Source organism: Crinia signifera, chromosome 12 (assembly GCF_055691185.1).
Source record: "Crinia signifera chromosome 12, ASM5569118v1, whole genome shotgun sequence".
Taxonomy (NCBI): domain Eukaryota; kingdom Metazoa; phylum Chordata; class Amphibia; order Anura; family Myobatrachidae; genus Crinia; species Crinia signifera.
Genome location: NC_139228.1, coordinates 56,767,298 through 56,789,742, shown reverse-complemented (window position 1 = coordinate 56,789,742; position 22,445 = coordinate 56,767,298). Strand labels below are relative to the sequence as shown.

The following is a 22,445-nucleotide window of genomic DNA, read 5'->3' as shown; positions in this document are numbered from 1 at the left end:
CATGGACACAGATACTTATACCCCTTTCACACCAGAAAATGCAGGGACCCACCCGGAAATATGGCCCAGGGATCATGCTGGGGCATTGCTCATTTGGCCCCTTTCACACTAGAAAAGTCCCTGCATTTTCTGGTGTGGAAAGGAGGCAGGATGGCAGCGGAGGAAGTGGACAGTACTCACCCTGGGTGACCTGTCCTCGGTGCAGGTCAGGGATCCATACTGGCGGCAGGAGCAGATGACAGGTCAGACGGTGGGCGCAGATGACGCAGCTCTCCGGCTGCAGTGAGGACACCGGAGAGCTGTGCCATCTTCATCCGCCGCCTATCCCATCATCTGCGCCCGCCGCCTGTGTGGATCCCCAACCTGATCACACGCACTGAGGACCAGCAACCCGGGGGAGTACCCCTACCCCTTTCACACGGCCGGGACCCTGGGTTGAACCCAGGAACAACCCTGCTCCCAACCGGGAATTTAGGCTGGTGTGAAAGGGGTATTTCAGATATTTAGACATACACTGACACGTGGATACTGACACACAGACACATAAGAAATGGGCATTTGTGGCATCTGCAGAACAATTGCTTATTGCCGGTTCAGTGGACATTACTTTTTTTGTGTAATTGCCCATTACTTAAACGAGCGCAAATATAATTGAATTCCCCCCTCATACATACTGTAATCACTGGACATTCAGAGCATGATTAGCGCCCCAGTGCCCACATTTGAATAGTATGTTTCTAGCCTTGTTTAATGCATTGGACTATTTCTCAGCCAGCACTCTTAATCGTAGTGAGCACAATGGTGGTGGTGATCCCTTGGGGGAACAGCAGTTGCCAATGGTGATTGCAGGGACGGGGTTGTGTGGGGGTGTGCGTGCATTGTATCACATTTAGCGGGACTGCAGTAGCCGGGGCCCCTCTGCAAAATAATTAACTGGGCCCCACCCTCTCCCCTCATCTACGTGCAGGCAGCGGGGTCTCAGAGATTGTAGCGGGAAAGAAGCGCTGCTGCGCAGCGGTGTCCTGGCATTGGCAGCGGTGTCTGCAATCTTGTAGCGCTATTTGGCAGGGTTGGAAGGAAGCGCTGCTGATTTTGAAAAGACTGGCCGGACATTGATTGGCTGAGAATTCAATGTCCCGGAAAATAGCGATACAAGCGCCCAGCCCATGCTGCCCGGATCCCCTCTGCCTGGACGCTGCTGGCTGGAATTCTCAGCCAATCAGCGTCTGGCCAGTCTTTTAAAATTCAGCAGTGCTTCCTTCCCAAATAGCGCCAAATAGCGCTACAAGCTTGCAGCCACCACTGTCTGGATCCCGCTGCCTGCGCCGCAGCCTTGGACAACTGCCCATTAAGGACGTGTTGCAGATACACGATGATGGCGGCTGGTGCTTAAAGCGGCTGGGCAAGTTTTTCCTGACACTCCAGGTAAATTTCTGGATATTACTCACAAATGCTGACATACCTGCCAACATGACCCTCTCCAGGAGGGACACAATTATCTGCTCCTGCACTTCCCTCTTGATGTATGATTGCCATCACTTGTGTTGAAGCACAATCATACAATAAGAGGAAAGTCCAGGAGCAGAGCTTTCTGTCCCTCCTGGAGAGGGGTGTTTCAACACAGGTGATGACAATCATACAATAAGAGGAAAGTCCAGGAGCAGAGCTTTCTGTCCCTCCTGGAGAGGGGTGTTTCAACACAGGTGATGACAATCATACATTACCAGGGACCAAGGTCAACATTGGGTTTTTCACTTTTTTTTGTCCCGAATTTCAAAACAAATTCGACATGGACACTTTAAACGTAGCACCGCATCTCTTTGCTTGGCTAGCTGTGCTCACCATACTTCGGGCACGGTGCCTCGATATGCTCAGCACACTATTTTGTTCTCCCACCACACCCTAGTGGATTTTAGGGCATGAAATACTGCGGTACTTGTGTAGTTTCAAGGAGGCAGGTTACGCTGTCAGCGTAGCCCAACGGCTGCCTAGCGTAGTGTCCCAGTTGCAGCCCTGCGTAGTCAGCATAGTGTTCCCGTCAGGCAGCGTAGTCACTGTACTGTCCCCACGAGCTGCAGCTCTGTCCCTGGCAAGCCTCTCATACAGCACCGGTAACTGCCAGATCCCCTGTACTGGCAGATGCCGGCAGAGAGGCGATCATGCGGGCTCCAGCGAAGAGGTGCTCCATCTGCCTGAGACTCACGAGCGTCTCATATGCTTGTGCGTCTCAGTAATTCGTGCGGCAGGGTACGGCATCCCTGCCCTGTCCGCTTCAGGGGGGGGGGGGGGGTGCAAGTGCGTCTCATGCACAATAAAGGATGCATTTGCCAGTTCTCCATATTACATATGCCTCCATTTCAAACCCCCACTATTCACGTCAGCCCGAAGCCTGGCGATCGGACGCAGTACGCGTCCAGGAGTTGGAGTTGATTTTATAAAGTGTGGCGAGCGGACGCGGAACACACGTCAAGTAATCTGCGTCCGCTCACCAAGCTTCGGGCTCATTTTACACATTCCGCTAGCCAGACTTTACAAAATCAACTCCACGCCGACATGGATAGTGGGGGTATGAACAGTTCGGGAGGACATGTACCGTGTCCCCCCACGGGGCTCGCCACGTTTCGTGCTGCTGTGGATAGTGGGGGTTGTTTCAGGAACACATTCACACCTGTAATGTCAGGCAGGTTAAAAATTGTCAATGGTTCCCACACAATGTAATAAGCGCTGACACAACGCTGACTACGCTAACTGCGTAAGCTCCGGTTACGCGCAAACGTACTCACAGTCGCTGACTACGCTGGCCATGGAAACACTATGCTGATGCTGACAGGGAAACTACGCTCACTACGTAACTGCCGCGGTGAAACTACACTGAGTTCCAATATCGCCTGTTAGCTCATTGGCAGGTCGACCTAATGCGTGTAGACGACCGTAGTGACCGTATCCCCCTGACAGAGGCAACGCCGCCCGCAACAGGATTAGTGTTGCACATGCGCAGATGTGGCTGCTGCCGCCGGGACAGACAGGACACTGCAATAAGGAGAACATGCACTAGGTGGCGCTAGCGCATGTATATACACGTGACTGCACTGTGTCAGCTACATCCGGAAGTTCACGTCTCATCTTGGTGGTTTCCGGTGAGAATGTCCCTGTTGCTATGGATACAGCATAACGTAATCATTTTCCTGGATCATAGCTATGGAGGATGTTCTGGAGCTGGGAGAGAGCCGGAGGTCCACGGTGAGATACATTTTCATTACAGTATGTCTGGACGAACAAGGGTATTCCTTATATCCGTGCCTGGCACCCATAGATCTCCTTCTACCAGAGCCTGCAATACAGTGGTACCTATGGATCTCTACATGCCAGTGACTGCTGTACCGTTGCACCTATAGATCGCTACACGCCCTTGTCTACTATACACCACAGTGGTATCTATAGATCGCTATATACCAGTGACTGCTATACAGTGGTACCTATAGGTCTCTTTACATGCCAGTGTCTGCAATACACTATACAGTGGTACTTCTAGATCTCTACGTGCCAGTGACTGCTATACAGTGTGGTACCCATAGCTCTCCATATACCAGTAACTGCTATACAGTGGTACCTATAGATCTGCACATGGCAGTGACTGCTATACAGTGGTACCTATAGATCTCTACACGCCAGTGACTGCTATTCTGTGGTACCTATAGATCTGTACATGCCAGTGGCTGCTATACAATACCTATATATGTGTACATACCGATGACGGCAATACAGTGGTACCTATATATGTACATGCCAGTGACCGCTTTACTGTGGTACCTATAGATCGCTACATACCAGTGACTGCAATAAAGTGGTACCTATAGATCTGTACAATCCAGTGCCTGCAATACAGTGGCACCTATAAATATCTACATGTCTGTGACTGTTACACAGTGGTACCTATAGATCAGTACATGCCCGTGCCTGCAATACAGTGGCACCTATAGATCCCTACATGCGTGACTGCTATACAGTGGTACCTATAGATCTCTACGTGTCAGTGTCTGCAATACAGTGGTACTTATAGATCTCTATGTGCCAGTGCCTGCAATACAGTGGTAACTATAAATATCTACATGTCTGTAACTGTTATACAGTGGTACCTATAGATCGGTACATGCCAGTGCCTGCTATACAGTGATGCCTATAGATGTTTACACGCCATTGACTGCTATTCAGAAGTACCTCTAGATCTCTACGTGCCAGTGACTGCTATACAGTGGTACCTATAGATCTCTACGAGTCAGTGACTGCTTTACTATGGTACCCATAGATCTCTACATGCCATTGACTGCTATACAGTGGTACCCATAGAGCTCTACATGCCTACAGTGACGGCTATACATTGGTACCTATAGATCTCCACAGGCCAGTCCCTGCTCCCTCCTGGGTGATTGTGTAGACTGACATATAGTGGATTTGGAACAATTGGATCTACAAGACGAGTATGTATATGATTTATACCCCCAGCAGACCAGGAATACATGTCCTGTTACTCCTGAGTGATGGTACAGTATACTGCTATATAATGGATAAGGAACATTAGTATCTATATGATTTATGCCCTCGGGACACCAGGAAAACATGTCCTGTTACTGCTTCTTAGTGATGGTACAATCCACTGATAAATAGTTGAGGAGGTACGCTGGGATCTATAGGACCAGTATATGCCTGATTTTTTCCCCCTATGTGAACAAGTAAAACATGTCCTGTTACTGCTCCTGGTGCCGGAAGGATACAATACACCTAATTGTATTTGCTGTATATATGTATTTGTGGGGCACATGAAATAAGTAAGTAGATAACGTCAGCCCCCAAGTACAAACCACTATATGTAACATCCCAGGTCAGTGTCTGAGTTTCTGCCTGAATGAACCAGTAATGATTTCATACAAAAGACGGATTTTCTATTAAGCGTTGTGTAACCCAGACCATAAACTGGTTCTCCGTTGTCTGGACGTCTCCTCCCTAGCTGTCATTGGAAGTTCTAGAAGCAGCTACATCTAACATTGGAAACGATATCTGTCAGTCATCGTGCATAGTCTATAGCCTAACACTGACCATCAGGCAACAGTAATCTCTATGTCCTGGGAGCTGTTCTATGGCTGTGTTTGGTTAAAGCGTCAATAGGTGGCGCTGTCTTTCTGCCCATAGCTTTAAATGAAAAGCTACAGTATGGGCATTTCCTTTTATTGCAGTGTAGTAATGGTTTCCATAGAAGATCGGTATGTGGTCATTAGGTCAACATTGGAAAGGTCGACGTGGGGTTTTTCCCCTTTTTTTTTTTAGCTGACAGGAGGTGTTTCATGCCCAATCGGAGAAAATAGTGTGCCGAGTGTAGTGAGGCACCGTGCCCAAAGCATGGCAAGCGCAGCGGTGCGCCCATCAAGTGTCCGTGTCAACATTAGAGTAAAAAAATGTGAAAACCCCGTGCCGACCTTTTGACTGTCGATCTTCTTAATGTCGCTACCGGTGAATTTGCATGTTTTTACCCATAATACCTAGCTTTAGGGCCTTTCCTGCATGTTGTCATATGAAAACATGCAGGAAAGACCCTAGAGCTAGGTATGATGGGTAGAAACATGCAGATTCCCTGGTGGTGTTTGGCCTTTTGGATGTGTCATATTATATGGCTAGTTAGTTACCGCTCTGATATAAGTTGCGCCCGGTTATGTGTGTCTCCGGTAACGCATGGGCTGGGATTTTTCTTTGCACATTTTCTTTACCTAAGGAGAACGTCTGTATCCGCATCCGGTGTGTTGATGGCAGGTGCACAACAGGAAGTTGTGTAGTGTGTATCATGTTGTGTACTGTAACGCATGTATCCACCCACAGGGAGTAAAGATGGGGCGACGTGCCCGGGCTTCCCGAGATGCCCAGCAGGAAGAGAGTGATACGTCCCACAACACGTCTGCGAGAGAGGTGAGAGACCTTACGTGCGCAAGTTGTAACCGTCAAATCACGTGGCCTTGTATGCACCGGGTAACATGGGAGTGTTTCACACCAGATGCAGGCAGCTAGACTCACCGTCGCTGTAGGGATCACTGATAAACGCAGCCTCTGGGCCAATATACCATCTGCTCCTCATGAGGATCCAGTCTCTATAGCACCCATTGTACTCTGTCTGTACAGGAGATGAGACATTCACATTATAACTGTGTGATCCTCTGACTGTACCCACACTATACGTTACCTGTACGGACCTTTCTCCCATATAGCTGCCCCTTCCAGGCCTGTCCACCTCTCTGTGGGGTATAATGAAGTTGGCGTCCCCACACAGGTTTCACTTCCATTGTCCTCCTATAGATGCTATGATGGGGGACAATGGTTACATGTGGAGGTGTCTCAGAGGTCCGCCAGGGTGAGGTCATTTCTCATAGAGCCTTGGAAAACCCATAAACAACTGCTCTTCCTCGCTGCTGCTTATAATGGTGATGGTCAGTGAGTGACAGTGTTGGGTACTGGATGATTATGTTGTTATATTACTTTTAGGGTCCCCCCAAGCCTCTGCGACAAGGTGGATGGGCTGATGACTCTTCGGGAACCTCAAGGTGAGAGATTATAACTGGTAGGAGAGAGATCATATCATATACAGGGAGCATACGTAGGAGTGTGATCATATACAGGGAGCATACGTAGGAGTGTGATCATATCATATACAGGGAGCATACGTAGGAGTGTGATCATATACAGGGAGCATACGTACGAGTGTGATCATATATACAGAGAGCATAGGTACGAGTGTGATCATATCATATACAGGGAGCATACGTAGGAGTGTGATCATATACAGGGAGCATACGTAGGAGTGTGATCATATCATATACAGGGAGCATACGTAGGAGTGTGATCATATACAGGGAGCATACGTAGGAGTGTGATCATATACAGGGAGCATACGTAGGAGTGTGATCATATCATATACAGGGAGCATACGTAGGAGTGTGATCATATCATATACAGGGAGCATACGTAGGAGTGTGATCATATACAGGGAGCATACGTAGGAGTGTGATCATATACAGGGGGCATACGTAGGAGTGTGATCATATACAGGGGGCATACGTAGGAGTGTGATCATATCATATACAGGGAGCATACGTAGGAGTGTGATCATATCATATACAGGGAGCATACGTACGAGTGTGATCATATACAGAGAGCATAGGTAGGAGTGTGATCATATCATATACAGGGAGCATACGTCGGAGTGCGACCCTATCATATACAGGGAGCATACGTAGGAGTGTGATCCTATCATATACAGGGAGCATACATAGGAGTGTGATCATATCATATACAGGGAGCATACATACGAGTGTGATCATATCATATATATACAGGGAGCATACGTAGGAGTGCGACCATATCATATACAGGGCACATAGGTAGGAGTGTGATCATATATACAGAGAGCATAGGTAGGAGTGTGATCATATCATATACAGGGAGCATACGTAGGAGTGTGATCATATACAGGGAGCATAGGTAGGAGTGTGATCATATCATATACAGGGAGCATACGTAGGAGTGTGATCATATACAGGGAGCATACGTAGGAGTGTAATCATATACAGGGAGCATACGTAGGAGTGTGATCATATACAGGGAGCATACGTAGGAGTGTGATCATATACAGGGAGCATACGTAGGAGTGCGATCATATCAAATACAGGGAGCATACGTAGGAGTGCGATCATATCATATGCAGGGAGCATATGTAGGAGTGTGATCATATACAGGGAGCATACGTAGGAATGTGGTCATATCAAATACAGGGAGCATACGTAGGAGTGTGGTCATATCATATACAGGGAGCATACGTAGGAGTGTGATCATATCATATACAGGGAGCATATGTAGGAGTGCGATCATATCATATGTAGGAGTGTGATCATATACAGGGAGCATACGTAGGAATGTGGTCATATCAAATACAGGGAGCATACGTAGGAGTGTGGTCATATCATATACAGGGAGCATATGTAGGAGTGCGATCATATCATATGTAGGAGTGTGATCATATACAGGGAGCATACGTAGGAGTGCGATCATATCATATGCAGGGAGCATACGTAAGAGTGTGATCTGTGTATCAAGAATCCACCATGAGATATATATATATATATATATATATATTTATTAGAGCATACGTAGGGGTATCATCAGTGTATTAGGGATTCGTCATATAATATACATCAGCCATGTACTGTGTCTGCAGCAGTTCATGTGCTGGAATGAATCACGTACAGTACTGTGTACACAATGGGGGTTATTCTAATTAATTTGCATCCATGGGGGACAGATGCTGTGGGTCTGTGCATGTGCAAATGCTGGATGCGTGCGGCTACGGTGAACAGGCTGTTCGCTGGACTCACGCACCCAATTCTAAGGTTGGGGGGTATGGGGCGGTGGCAGATAGTCGCACCCATGGGAAAGCCCGTGACGTGAGTGTCGGTGGGGGGCAGCTGACATCATTCGGCATGACTGGCATTCGGTGGGTGGCATCTGGGGGACTGGCAAGGCTGCGAATTCGCAACCTTGCGAGTCAACCAGAATAAGGGCCAATATGTGCGTGTTACCCTGAGATATTATAGTCCTATATACATATATTTATCTGTTTCCTACAGGTCTGGAAAACGTGGCAGCCAGGATATGGAAGAGTAAGTGAGCATCATATAATAGTACATGTACACATGGTAATGGCGTGTACCGTGTGGTATGCATGTCCTCTTTCTGTTGTGTGTGTGTGTGTGTGTGATGTTAATTAATATACCCGCACACGTATATTGGACCATGTACACCTAACACATGTATATTTTAGCACGTACACTTATGTTACAAAACCCCAACTCACACATATTAGATCACATATACCCACCAATATTTTAACAACATACACATGCACATGTATGTCACACCACACAACATGTATGTTAGACCACATAAACCTGCACATATATGTCAGATGACATATACCTGCACTTGTATGTTAGACCACATATACCTGCACATGTATGTCAGACCACACAACATGTATGTCAGACCACATAAACCTGCACATGTATGTCAGACCACACAACATGTATGTCATAACACATAAATATGCACCTGTATGTCAGACCACACAACATGTATGTCAGACCTCATATACCTGCACCTGTATGTCAGACCTCATATACCTGCACATGTATGTCAGACCGCATTTACCTACATCTGTATGAAATGTACACAAGTGGTCCCTGTTATGGATGATCTGACTGCTTTTCCTCTCGATCTGTCTGCAGCAGCCGTTTGAGACAGCAGAGTCTGGAGGAGTCAGATGAGGGTGGAGGTGAGAACACACCGCAAGGACACAAGATGGTGTAGTGTCAGTGGGGACAGGACAGGTGTATATAGTAGGGAGAGTAGATGTGTGTGTGTGTATAGAGTAGAAAAAGGATCGAAATGTGAGGACAGGATAGAGATACGATGATAGTACAGGAAATGCAGTGATAATGGAGATGCAGGCACAGTACAGGTATAGAAGTGAGGATGAATATGCAGAGACAGTGCAGGAATAGTAGGGAGTATGGAAATATGGGGATACTACAGGAATAGCAGGGAGGATGGTGATGCGAGTACAGCACAGGAATAGTAGAGAGGATAATGTGGGGATACTACAGGAATAGCAGGGAGGATGGTGATGCGAGTACAGCACAGGAATAGTAGAGAGGATAATGTGGGGATACTACAGGAATAGCAGAGTGGATGGTGATGCGAGTACAGCACAAGAATAGTAGAGAGGATGGTGATACGAGTACAGCACAAGAATAGCAGAGTGGATGGTGATGCGAGTACAGCACAGGAATAGCAGAGATGATGGCAAAGTGAGAATAGTACAGGAATAGCAGAGGGGATGGTGATGCGAGTACAGCACAGGAATAGTAGAGAGGATAATGTGGGGATACTACAGGAATAGCAGGGAGGATGGTGATGCGAGTACAGCACAGGAATAGTAGAGAGGATAATGTGGGGATACTACAGGAATAGCAGAGTGGATGGTGATGCGAGTACAGCACAAGAATAGCAGAGTAGATGGTGATGCGAGTACAGCACAGGAATAGCAGAGATGATGGCAAAGTGAGAATAGTACAGGAATAGCAGAGAGGATGGTGATGCGAGTACAGCACAAGAATAGCAGAGATGATGGCAAAGTGAGAATTGTACAGGAATAACAGAGGATGGAGATGCTGAGACAGTACGGGAATAGCAGAGAGAATAGAGATGTGAGGACAGTACAGGAAGCAGAGAAGATGGCAATGTTAGGCTGGTACAGGAATAGCAGAGAGGATAGCGAGGACAGCACAGGAACAGCAGCGAGAATGGCGAGGACAGTACAGGAATAGCAGAGAGGTCAGTGATGTGGGGACTGGAATGGTTGTGTGTGGGAATTATGTATAAGACAGATTGCTGTCTCTCACCCCGGAGCCGCCATGTTCCCAGCTTTGGCTCAGGACACTGCTCCGGACAGCTAATTAAACTGTCTCCCGCTGAGCCTGGCAGACGTAGCGGAGGGGGAGCTGGCACTGATCACAGCACGCACTACAGACAAGGGTCTGTTACCTTGTATGTGACATGTGTCTATGTACTCTCAGGGCATTGGAGATAACACACAGATACATGGAGAGGATAGGAAGGGGGGCAGGGTACTTGTAGAATGAGTATACCTGTACATACTATAGTATTTTGTAGGCGCTGCCATTACGCTTCCCTGGGGAGTATGTGCCCATCTTACTGACGTATAAGCTTTTCTCTCTAGACATCCCAGTGATTCCAGACCTGGAGGAGGTGCAGGAGGAAGACCTAGCGTTACAGGTCGCTGCCCCGCCCAGGTGAGAGGACGCTACACCTACACGCTACACCTGTCCCCTCCTGCTCCACCTGCTTCTTGTGCTGTTCTCCCCACATGACCAAGCACTGGCACTCCTTACCCCTGCTTCTTGTGCTATTCTCCCCTCGTCCCCAAGCACTGGCACCTCTTACCCCTGCTTCTTGTGCTATTCTCCTCTTGTCCCCAAGCACTGGCATCCCTTACCCCTGCTTCTTGTGCTATTCTCCCCTCATGACCAAACACTGGCATCCCTTACCCCTGCTTCTTGTGCTATTCTCCCCTCATCCCCAAGCACTGGCATCCCTTACCCCTGCTTCTTGTACTATTCTCCCCTCATCACCAAGCACTGGCATCCCTTACCCCTGCTTCTTGTGCTATTCTCCCCTCATCCCCAAGCACTGGCACCTCTTACCCCTGCTTCTTGTGCTATTCTCCTCTTGTCCCCAAGCACTGACATCGCTTATCCTGCTTCTTGTCTATTCTCCCCTCGTTCCCAAGCACTGTCATCCCTTACCCCTGCTTCTTGTACTATTCTACTCTCGTCCCCAAGCACTGGCATTGCTTACCCCTGCTTCTTGTGCTAATCTCCCCACATCCCCAAGCACTTGCACTCCTTACCCCTCAGATGTAAATGCCAATAAATTGTCACCTGTAAGGCCATGTTGTGTTCTCCAGTGTCCAGGTGAACAGAGTAATGACCTACAAAGACCTTGACAAAGACCTTATGAGACACGCGGCCTTCCAGACCCTGGTGAGTACCCGGCTCCCCCTGTACTTGTGCAATGCTGTGAGTGTCCACAGTAGGTATAGTGTTTTTAGAGAATTTGGGGAGGGGATGTGAGCTTTAAATGACAGGAACATAGAAACACTGGGTGGTGTAAGTGACATGGTGCACATCTCAGATTACGCAGCACCGTGTGAGAATGGGAGGACACCAGTGTTATCAGTAGGGTCACCGGCCTGGACAAGGAGAAAGGTGCATTCTGCACTTGACCTCCTTCTACTGAATGACACTGTTAGTTCCAGCTCTGTGTAAGTGGCTGCTGAGTCCTCCATACACCTCACTGCCCTCCCAGTGGGCGATATGTCTATCTTTATTGCACTAATCTTAGCAGCCAGAGATGACTACAGTCACCCACTGCTAGATGGGTCATTGTTTCTCCTCCTAGCCATCTTGTGTATGCATCTGAGCGTGGTTTGCTTGGCCTCCTCATGGCTTATAAGTGAGATCCCCAGGGCTGTGGGGACAATGCCAATCACTTAGGGGTTAGTTAGACCTGACTGCATGCCTGCTACTTTGCAGAGCCCTGCAGTCAGGTACACACCACCCAGCCAGAGTGATATCCTGAGCTGTGTTATCCTGGGAATATTTAGCAGCCCTGCAATTAGCTGCAAATCCATACGCATGCCGATCACCATCGAGTGATTTCCCAATTAGCCCCTTTGCAATCTGCAGTATTTATATTTTGTGAGAGATCTGGCTGTAGCCAAAGTGTTGTGTCCATCACTGTACACTGAGAATGGTCCTTAGCTCCTTTAGTGACGGGACTTGGCCTTCTAAACATCTTTCCTCTGCATCTGTCTGTGACCAGCAGAGTAGTGCAGAACGCTATTCCATTCTCTGCCTGTTCTGGATGCAGGTTGCAGTAACATGCCCATGCATACCCATAGGTAGGCAGGTTCAGGTGCCAATGGAAGGAGCCTGGGTGGAAGGAAGCAGTTCCAAGTGGCAGTGCTTGGTGGTGGCAGCAAGTTACCCAACCACATTGCAATGGGCGAAGTTTTTTTCAGTTTGTCTACAATTCTGCTTCATCAGTAGATGCGGACGCTTTGTTGCAGAGCAGCCAAAGTAGTCTCCGTGGGCAGACTTGTGAAGGCACAGTGGTTAGTATTGCAGCCTTACAGCTTTAGGGTCATTATTGGCCTATATGTGTGGAGTTTGTATATACTCCCCGTGTCTTCACAGGTTTCCTCTGGGGTTGGTAAGCTCCAACTCCAGTGGGTGTAGAGACTAATGTGGATGACAAACATTCTTTGTACAGCGCTGTGTAATATGCTAGCACCATATAAATAACGCCCACTCTTTTCCCCCTGTTTAGGATGGGGATATTGATCTAAAGCTTCTAACCAAGGTTCTGTCCCCAGAACCAGAGGTGCGAGAGGTGAGTACATGCCGGGGAAGGCGTCACTGTGGGTCACATAACCATGGATGTGGTGGGGTAACCCGGTTCCTCTCTGCAGGAGGACTCACGCTGGGATTGGGACTTACTTTACACTGAGGTCTCCTCAGAGCTGCTGACAGAATGGAATGTGGACAAGGTGGAGGACGAGGGTCTGGTCAGCTGACCTCTGCTGCCGCCATATTTCCGTGGACATATCCAGACGTCCTCTGTGTGTGTGTACTGCATCAGTAGATCACCAAGGACATGTCTATCTAATAACCTGTAATACTGTAAAATGTTGTACAGTAGTCCTGGCGCCATGCCAAGCACGCATGTAATGACTAAGAAGTCCTCGTTCATGTATGCCAGCCATATGTCGCCTCTCACAGTATAAATAAATATTAACTGACTGAATCACTTCTGCCCATCTGTTGTTGAATATATATACTGTGAAGTCACCTCCCAATATACCGGACTAGATGCAAAGTGATGAATTGGAAGAGGCGCTCTGCAAACCTCCAGTAACTCCTGGAAACCACTCGTTGCTGTGTTTATAAGGGGGGTTGTTACTGTCGATATACCATGTGACAGTTATGTGAACAAAGTGTTGCTCAGATTGCGTCTACAAATGCTAATCTCATCCTACTAAGATTCCTGGCCTCTGTTACTTGCTGGTTTCCTCCTGCTATCACCCCCCAGTTACCCTGCGCTTCCATTACCCGCGTTACCACACACACACACACACACACACTCTCTCATCTCCCACATTACTTCCTGCTTCCATCCACTGCATTACTCCACAATCTCATTCACTGCATTACTTCCTGCTCTCAACCACTGCATTACTCCCTGCTCTAATCCACTCCATTACTCCCTGCTCTAAGGTTCTTACCTCGGTTGGGGTAGCCGCGATGGGCCTGCAGCCCAGCGAAGACCCAGCTTCAGCCTCGCCTCCGTCCCGCACACTGGCTCACCCCACAGCTGCCACTCCAACCAAGGCCCCCGGACACGCTGGCCACCGCTTCCCAGAAGATCAGGACTCAGTCATATAATATGCTGAATAAGAAAAATGACCTGCTAGGCCCAGCTATTGCCCTGGAAGTAGCTATGACCAAGATGGTACCACTGATGGATGCCTAGGAGCTGTGCAGCTCAGCCATATATGTTCCCCTGTCTTTTACATCTGTATATCTGTACTGTTTATTTGTTACCTAGCTCATACATCCCAACTGCTTTTCGCTTGAACCTCCCATTTTTTGGGGCGTTCCTGCATCCTGCCCGGGGCCGACAGTGTCCCGTGGCGGGGGGGGGGGGGTCAGTTGGTAGTACCCCCTGTCACCAGTGAATAGATGCTGTGCGCCAGAGGGGTGTGGCCCTGTGGGAGCGTTGCGAGAATAGGCCGTGCCCCCTTGTTGCTAGGCCACACCCCCAAAATTTTGGCCACGCGTAGTATCCCTCTTTCCATCACTCCAATGTTGGGAGGTATACCTAGCTGGCTGTTGCAATGACCAAGTGACACCCCTAATTTTGGCTGCCTGGGTGCAGTGGTCAGCCAAAATTAGTTCCCTGTGTCTCCCCTGTCCTTCCTCAGGGTGCATCTAGTGTATATCTGTACGTGTTCTATATATCTATAATGCCACTGTTTACTTGTTACTTTCCTGGCTGTTGCACAGCAATCAAATCAAATTTCTAGTATACGCAAGTAAACAGCCCAATAAAGCTGATTCTCCTCTCCCGCTTTACTCCCCGCTCTCATCTCCCGCTTTACTCCCCGCTCTCATCTCCCGCTTTACTCCCCGCTCTCATCTCCCGCTTTACTCCCTGCTCTCATCTCTCACTTTACTCCCCACTCTCATCTCCCGCATTACTCCCCACTCTCATCTCCCGCATTACTCCCCGCTCTCATCTCCCGCATTACTCCCCACTCTCATCCATGCATTACTCCTCCAATCTCATCCATGCATTGCTCCTCCAATCTCATCTCCTGCATTACCCCCCCCCCCACTCTCACCTCCCGCAGTGCTCCCCAATTTAATTTCCTGCATTACTCCCTAATCTCACCTCTCACATTACTCCCCAATCTCATCTCCCGCATTACCCCCCCACTCTCACCGCCCGTATTACCCCCCCCCCCACTCTCCCCTCCTGCAGTACTCCCCACTCTCATCTCCCTCATTACTCCCCGCTCTCATCTCCCGCATTACTCCCCACTCTCATCTCCCTCATTACTCCCCGCTCTCATCTCCCGCATTACTCCCCACTCTCATCCATGTATTACTCCTCCAATCTCATCTCCCGCGCATTACCCCCCCCCCCCCACTCTCACCTCCCGCAGTACTCCCCACTCTCACTTCCCGCAGTACTCCCCAATTTCATTTCCCCCATTACTCCCTAATCTCATCTTCCGCAGTACTCCCCACCAATGTTCCCTCTAATTTTACGAAGGCTGTGTGCGGCTAAAGATTTTGGCTGTGCAACTTTGGAAGGAAATTAAAATTTTTGTGCGTCACTTATATATAACTGGAAAATGACGTTCAGCATCTGTGTTAACTTTACCTCAAAATTATATTAAACATTCAAAACACAGCACACAATGTAGTTAATGGGTAAAACACATTAATTGAGTCCACAACTGCAAAAAGGAACCGCTGTTGCTTTGTGCGCTCTGTTGTAATGTCTGTGCGCACGCTTGTTGAGGTGTGTGCACGCGCGCACAGCTTAGAGGGAACACTGCTCCCCACTCTCCACCCTCCCTGCTACTCTATTACCTCTGGTTACCAGTAGTATTACTAGTAATGTGAGCACAGCAAGGAAAGCCGTGCTAAGTATTTTTGTGTGTCTGTTTTGCATTACTTACTTTTACTTACTCTTACTTTTTGTGCGTCTGTCTCACCGTCCTGAGCTCCGTGTTGCTGGACTGGGGCATAAGGAGCCTCGAGTTGCCCAGTGATCTGGGGCAGGTCCTCAAGATGGAAGTGACAGGTGGCATCTGCTGGAGAGATTCCCTGCACAGTTAGCTAGGCACTGAGAACAGATGGAGTGCGGAGGAGACCAGGAGAGGGGGCAGTGGAGGGACTGAGGGCCGGACTCCTAGGGTTAATTCTGTGAGCAGCCCTCCAGAGTGAGTGCACTAGAGGAAACCACTACTCTCCCAATAACTCACATACTGAGCACTCTGAATGTCTGCATCTCCCCAAGACACAATGCAGGTTACCTGGCTGGAATACCAAAGCATCACCCATTAGTGCTGGAGGTAGATCCCCACCCCCCTGGCTGGGACTGGTCTTATGATATGAGCTTGTACAGGGAGATTTTCCGATGAGATTACATCCTGCGATCTTATCTGCTACAGAGTGGGGTCTTGTGGTGTTATTAGCAAATGATAATTAGTATGTGATGAAAACATTAAATGCAGCTAATGATCCTGAGGAATGCAGGCAGCACGTTCCTCCACTCTCTGCCCTCAGTGCCATTAACAGGGGGTGACTGTCAGCTCTGCGGGTAGAGACCGTATTGTACAGGCTCTGCAGGAATATGCGCAACTCAGTGCTGCTCTGCAAATATAAACTGGGACATAGTGGGGGTACGTTACCGCTCTGCTGTGTTCTGCAGGAAAAGACAGAGCTCTACATTGATGAACAAGGTTTATTATCTGCACTGCATTGCTGCAGGGGTAGACAGGGCTCTGCACTGGGGCTTTAGTGCAGATACATATTTATAGTTTACAGCAGCGTGATTCCCTGGCCTAGTGTTGTACAGCGCCGTGATTCCCTGGCCTTGTGTTATACAGCGGCGTGATTCCCTGCCCTTGTGTATTATAGCAGTGTGATTCCCTGCCCTTGTGTTGTACAGCAACACGATTCCCTGCCCTTGTGTTATACAGCGGCGTGATTACCTGCCCTTGTGTATTATAGCAGTGTGATTCCTTGCCCTTGTGTTGTACAGCAACACGATTCCCTGCCCTAGTGTTGTACAGCGCCGTGATTCCCTGGCCTTGTGTTATACAGCGGCGTGATTCCCTGCCCTTGTGTATTATAGCAGTGTGATTCCCTGCCCTTGTGTTGTACAGCAACACGATTCCCTGCCCTTGTGTTATACAGCGGCGTGATTACCTGCCCTTGTGTATTATAGCAGTGTGATTCCTTGCCCTTGTGTTGTACAGCAACACGATTCCCTGCCCTTGTGTTATACAGCGGTGTGATTCCTTGCCTTTGTGTTATACAGCGGTGTGATTCGCCACCCTTGTGTATTATAGCAGTGTAATTCCCTGCCCTTGTGTTGTACAGCAACACGATTCCCTGCCCTTATGTTATACAGCGGCGTGATTCCCTGCCATTGTGTAATCCAGCGGCGTGATTCCCTGCCCTTGGGTAATCCAGCGGCGTGATTCCCTGCCCTTGGGTTATACAGCGACGTGATTCCTTGCCCTTGGGTTAGACAGCGGCGTGATTCCCTGCCCTTGGGTTAGACAGCGGCGTGATTCCTTGCCCTTGGGCTATACAGTGGTGTGATTCCCTGCCCTTGGTGTAATACAGTGGTGTGATTCCCTGCCCTTGGGTAATACAGCGGTGTGATTCCCTGCCCTTGGGCTATACAGTGGTGCGATTCCCTGCCCTGGTGTTACACAGCAGCGTGATTCCTGAACCTCGTTTTACATAGCAGCATGATTCCCTGCCCATTTGTTACACAGCAGTGTGATTCCTGACCCTCATGTTACACAGCAGTGTGATTCCTGACCCTCATGTTACACAGCAGTGTGATTCCTAATCCTCATGTTACACAGCAGCGTGATTCCTAACCCTCATGTTACACAGCAGCGTGATTCCTGACTGTCATGTTACACAGCAGCGTGATTCCTGGCCCTCATGTCTTGCAGTCTGATCATGCCCAGCCTTCTGGTGCAGGCGTTATGTCTGTGATTTTCCAGCAGTTCCTTTCCTAAGAACATCTGTACTGTCAGTAGCTCCAACACCAAACTTACATAGCATGTTGCTTACAGGTTGCTGCAGTGATTACAGCGCTGTGACATCAGGGAACACCTATGTTCTCTGTAACAGTGTCAAGGCTGAGTCAAATCTGTGCATACCTGGATTTATTAATGTGACATGGAGCATGGTCATCGGGAGCCAGTCTACAGTGCTGCTATTGATAATGTGACTGTCCCTATGATTAACGCTTTCGTAGCAGAAACGTGATGCAGTGTCCTGGGTGGCGCTGTGTGAGTGGGACGGTAAGGGGGGGGGGTATGGGTCATAGGATCAACAGTCAATAGGTCGACACATGAAAATGTTGACATTCCTTAGGTTGACACAAGCAATAGGTCAACGTGGAAAATTTTGACGTGTTTTTTCATGTTGTTAACTGTCTGTCGACATTAGTTGGCACCGTATAAGTACTGTAAGTGTACCGCGTCCCCTCGTATTTGAGCAATAAATCCTCCCTCTGGGCAAGGGGATTTCCAAATTTGATCTTCCTACAGGGGAGGGGCAGTGTGATTGTGCGGTTAGATCTCTTCCTATATGGTAAGTGTAAGGGTATTTGTGCAGTTAGATCTCTTCCTATATGGTAAGTGTAATTGTGCAGTTAGATCTCTTCGTATATGGTAAGTCGAAGGGGTACTTGTTTCCTAGCACGGTGCCCATCGTATGCCATTGCATACCACTAATTAAGGTATGCGATGGGACCCTATTTTCGGGTCCTAAGACCCGCACTGTACAATTTTAATATCGCATTGCATTGCATGCCATTACAATGGCATGCGATGAGATTTTTAATTGTACAGGCACCCTGATGGGTGATTACTATGTTAAATGCACCCCCATTGTTAACGCCACCCCGCAGCGAGGCGAGCGCAGCGGTACGCGTCCTCCGACCTTTTCATACCCCCACTATCCACATCGGCGTGGAGTTGATTTCATATAGTGTGGCGAGTGCAGCGAGCCACCGAGCCCGAAGTGTGGCGAGGGGACGTGGAATACATGCTTCGGGCTTGGTGGCTCGCTGTGCTCGCCACACTATATGAAATCAACTCCACGCCGACGTGGATAGTGGGGTTATGAAAAGGTCGGAGGATGTGTACCGCCGCTGCGCTCGCCACACTTCGGGTTGGGGTGGCATTAACAATGGGGTTGCATTTAACATAGTAATCACCCATCAGGATGCCTGTACAATTAAAAAATTGGGTCTGATCGCATCGCATGCGATCAGGTCGCATGCGATGCAATCGAAACGATGGCATAAGATGAAAATCATGGGCGCCGTGCTAGGAAACAAGTACTGTGGAAGGGTATTTGTGCCGTTAGATCTCTTCATATATGGTAAGTGGAAGGGTAATTTTGCATTTAGATCTCTTCCTATATGGTTAGTGGAAAGGTATTTGCCGTTAGATCTCTTCCTTTATGGTAAGTGGAAACATATTTGTGCAGTTAGATCTCTTTCTATATGGTTAGTGGAAGGGTAATTGTGCAGTTAGTCCTCTTTCTGTAGGGTGACTGGAAGAGTAATTCCCTGTTCCAACAGGGAAGGGGATGTGTAATTGTGCAGTTAGTCCTCCCTCTGGGCAAGGGGAGGAGTAATTCCCTGTTCCTACAAGTGTAATTGTGCAGGTAGACCTATGGTAATTGTCAGTTGGGCAGTTAGACACTCAGGGGCAGAATTATTAAGCTCGGTGAAGTGATAAAGTGTCTGGTTTTTATCACCGTCCAATCAGCTCCAAACTGTGAAGTTACAGGCTTGGTTTGAAAAATGACAGGTAGGAGCTGATTGGCCGGTGATAAAAAAAAAAAAAAAAAACACTTTATCACTTCACCAAGCTTAATAAATCTACCCCTGAATTATATCAGGCTACCCTGTTTTTAGTTACATGTCTATTGGAGCTGCCAGGCAGGATACTCTTGATCGTGATCAATCCTAGTAGAGCACTGGAATTATTTACCATTAACATCTTATTACTGGCCACAAGTGTAGCATATAGTTGGCCGGTGAATTACCTCCAGGGAATGAGCTGATCCCTATATACAGGACGGATCCGGAGCCTCTCTATGCTCGGATCTGAACTGACTGCAGGGCAGCCAAGCTGAGAGGTCTCACCCTCAATGTACCAGGCGGCACAAGTGCAGCCTGAGCCCCCAGTGTGAGAGTTAATTCTGCTGGGCATTGCCTTGGCACAGCCACTTTCCTGTACATATCAGTGTCCCCCAGGACCGAGCCTCCCTCCCCCGGCTGATGCTGACAGGTGGCCGCTGTTTCTTCTGTCATTGCAGGATGCGTCTCACTCTCCACCGGCAGGAACCAGCGGCTTCAGTTACCAGGTGTCATTATTACCTGTCTGCACCCCCTGCCTGCAGGTGTACGGGGGAGGCCTTGCCGTCTCCTGCGCAGCCTTTACAGCGAGCTACAATGCTAAGACAGTGCGACACTGCATCAAACTTACCCCAATTGTTACCCCCAAACACAGGCCCGTGACACTGCTACCATTCCTCCAGGACAATCGCTGTTCTGTCTCTTACCTCCACCCCCCTTTCATCTCCCCTCTGCTAATGGTCCTCTGTGTTGATAAATGAATGACAGATGTAACAAGCGGCCCCTTTAGATTGATAGGAGTGACACAATATTTACTCCTCGTTGATGCATAATTATCCCAGGGTTATCTTTCTGATTGAAAATCGCTCATCCACGGACTCAGAACTACCTGGTATAAGACTGGGATTAATGACGTTACTGGTGGTGGTAACGCTATGCCTCCTCCGTCTCTGGGGAAGGGGGGGTATTTGTTATTACTGTGACCCAGTTCATTCTGGATATTATACTCTCAGTACTAATTTATACACGTTCCTGCCCCCAAAGCCTGCAGCTGAAATATCAGCCTGATTATAATCAGGGCCCTGTAACCGGCATGTACAATACATTTTCTGACTTCCCCCAACAATATATCACATTGTGTTATTTGCTATGATTTTATTTCCCCAGTAACCAATAGAATTATTTGCGTGTTGCTTATAATCGCCCACTCCTTTGGCAGCTCCATGTGATCATCACCAGCTCTTTTATATTGGGTTCCACAAAGTGACAGAAGAATTAACTTTTGGAATTGTTTAAAACTTTTTTCAACAATGGGAAATGCACAGTGTGGCGGGCTGATAGCTCCTCCCTAATTCCGATACTGAGTGGCCCAATTAACGTAACCACCGGATTTGTACGGGATATGGTCATTAGGTCAACACGCAGAAAGGTCGACATGGGTGTAGGTCGGCAGGTCATTAGGTCGACTCAAGCATTAGGTCAACATGGGGTTTTTCACAGTTTTTTGAGCCGACATTTGCTGACAAGCGGTATTTCATGCCCTACCATCCAATAGGGCGTGGTGGGAGAGTAAAATAGTGTGCCGAGCGTAGTGCGGCACCATGCCCGAAGCATGGCGAGGGGACACGGTGCCACGTTGCATTGTTTATGTAGACTGTGTCGAAATTAGGGCGAAAAACCCCATGTTGACCTACACCGATACCGACTTAGACCCATGTCGACCTAATGGTGTCAATCCAATGCTTTTTGACCATTGTGTTGTAGATCTAATGATCCATACCTATTTGTACTTGGTTAGCCATCTTTCGGCATGAATACGGCTTGTTGTCACCAGCTAGAAGGGTTGTGATGATGCAGGTAGGATCAGTTCCTCCGAACTGTGGCTGTAGTTACCCTGATGGGCGTATGAGGGGGTAAACATGGGTGGATCACACCTGCTATATGCAGTAGTTCCCCTGATGGGATCACTCCTGCTAATGTCAAATAGATCTTTAACCCTTTCACGACTGAATTCTGATACCCTAACGCAAGATTTGTTTTTAAAGGAATTTTTTTGTTGTTGTCATTTATCTTCAGGGCTTCTAAAAACACACAAAAAAAAGGTGTTGTTTTTTTTTTTAAACTATAAAATGAAAGCGGTTTTATATGTGTCCACTTGTGGACATGATGCATCTGCGACATAAAACATTTCCCTATTATCCTAGAACAGACCAGTAACCATTGAACACCAAATGCCTGGTATGGTTCCAATGTGTTCTCTTTCCTGCTGCTTACTGTGTTATTTCCTTCAAAACAAAACTCCTCTAAGTTGAAAACAATACATTTTTATTTACAGATATATTCATCCGGAAACAACAATGACCTTAATTTACTTCTTCTACAAAGTTCGCCTTTGTCACAAATTGAATGTGACTGATGTTAACGTTTGCTGTCATAGTTGGAGAAGCACCCTGGACACAAATGCTGAAGACGCTGCATGCAGATGTACTTATGTGTACATGCTGTTTTAGGTCTTGCTTCCGTTAGGTTTCAGGAGGTGCCTATGACACAATCCTGCACTTCAATGGAGGTGGAGC

At 48.1% G+C, this 22,445-nt stretch overlaps 1 protein-coding gene across 1 annotated transcript; it reads left to right on the top strand.

The window, feature by feature from the left end:
* Window positions 1-3,085: 3,085 nt before the first annotated feature.
* IFT43 (intraflagellar transport 43) lies at window positions 3,086-13,502 on the top strand. Its single transcript, XM_083166396.1, has 9 exons — window positions 3,086-3,240; window positions 5,869-5,955; window positions 6,526-6,584; window positions 8,664-8,696; window positions 9,321-9,367; window positions 10,835-10,907; window positions 11,582-11,657; window positions 13,006-13,068; window positions 13,148-13,502. The coding sequence occupies exons 1-9, from the start codon at window positions 3,199-3,201 to the stop codon at window positions 13,250-13,252; spliced, it is 585 nt and encodes a 194-aa protein (XP_083022522.1). The 5' UTR covers window positions 3,086-3,198; the 3' UTR covers window positions 13,253-13,502.
* Window positions 13,503-22,445: the final 8,943 nt, after the last annotated feature.

Bases quoted from the DNA above. Each gene is read 5' to 3' on its own strand.
- IFT43 (XM_083166396.1), top strand. From the start codon at position 3,199: ATGGAGGATGTTCTGGAGCTGGGAGAGAGCCGGAGGTCCACG. The intron at 9,368-10,834 runs GTGAGAACACAC...TTTTCTCTCTAG, and splicing joins GGAGTCAGATGAGGGTGGAG to ACATCCCAGTGATTCCAGAC. The intron at 13,069-13,147 runs GTGAGTACATGC...TCCTCTCTGCAG, and splicing joins CAGAACCAGAGGTGCGAGAG to GAGGACTCACGCTGGGATTG.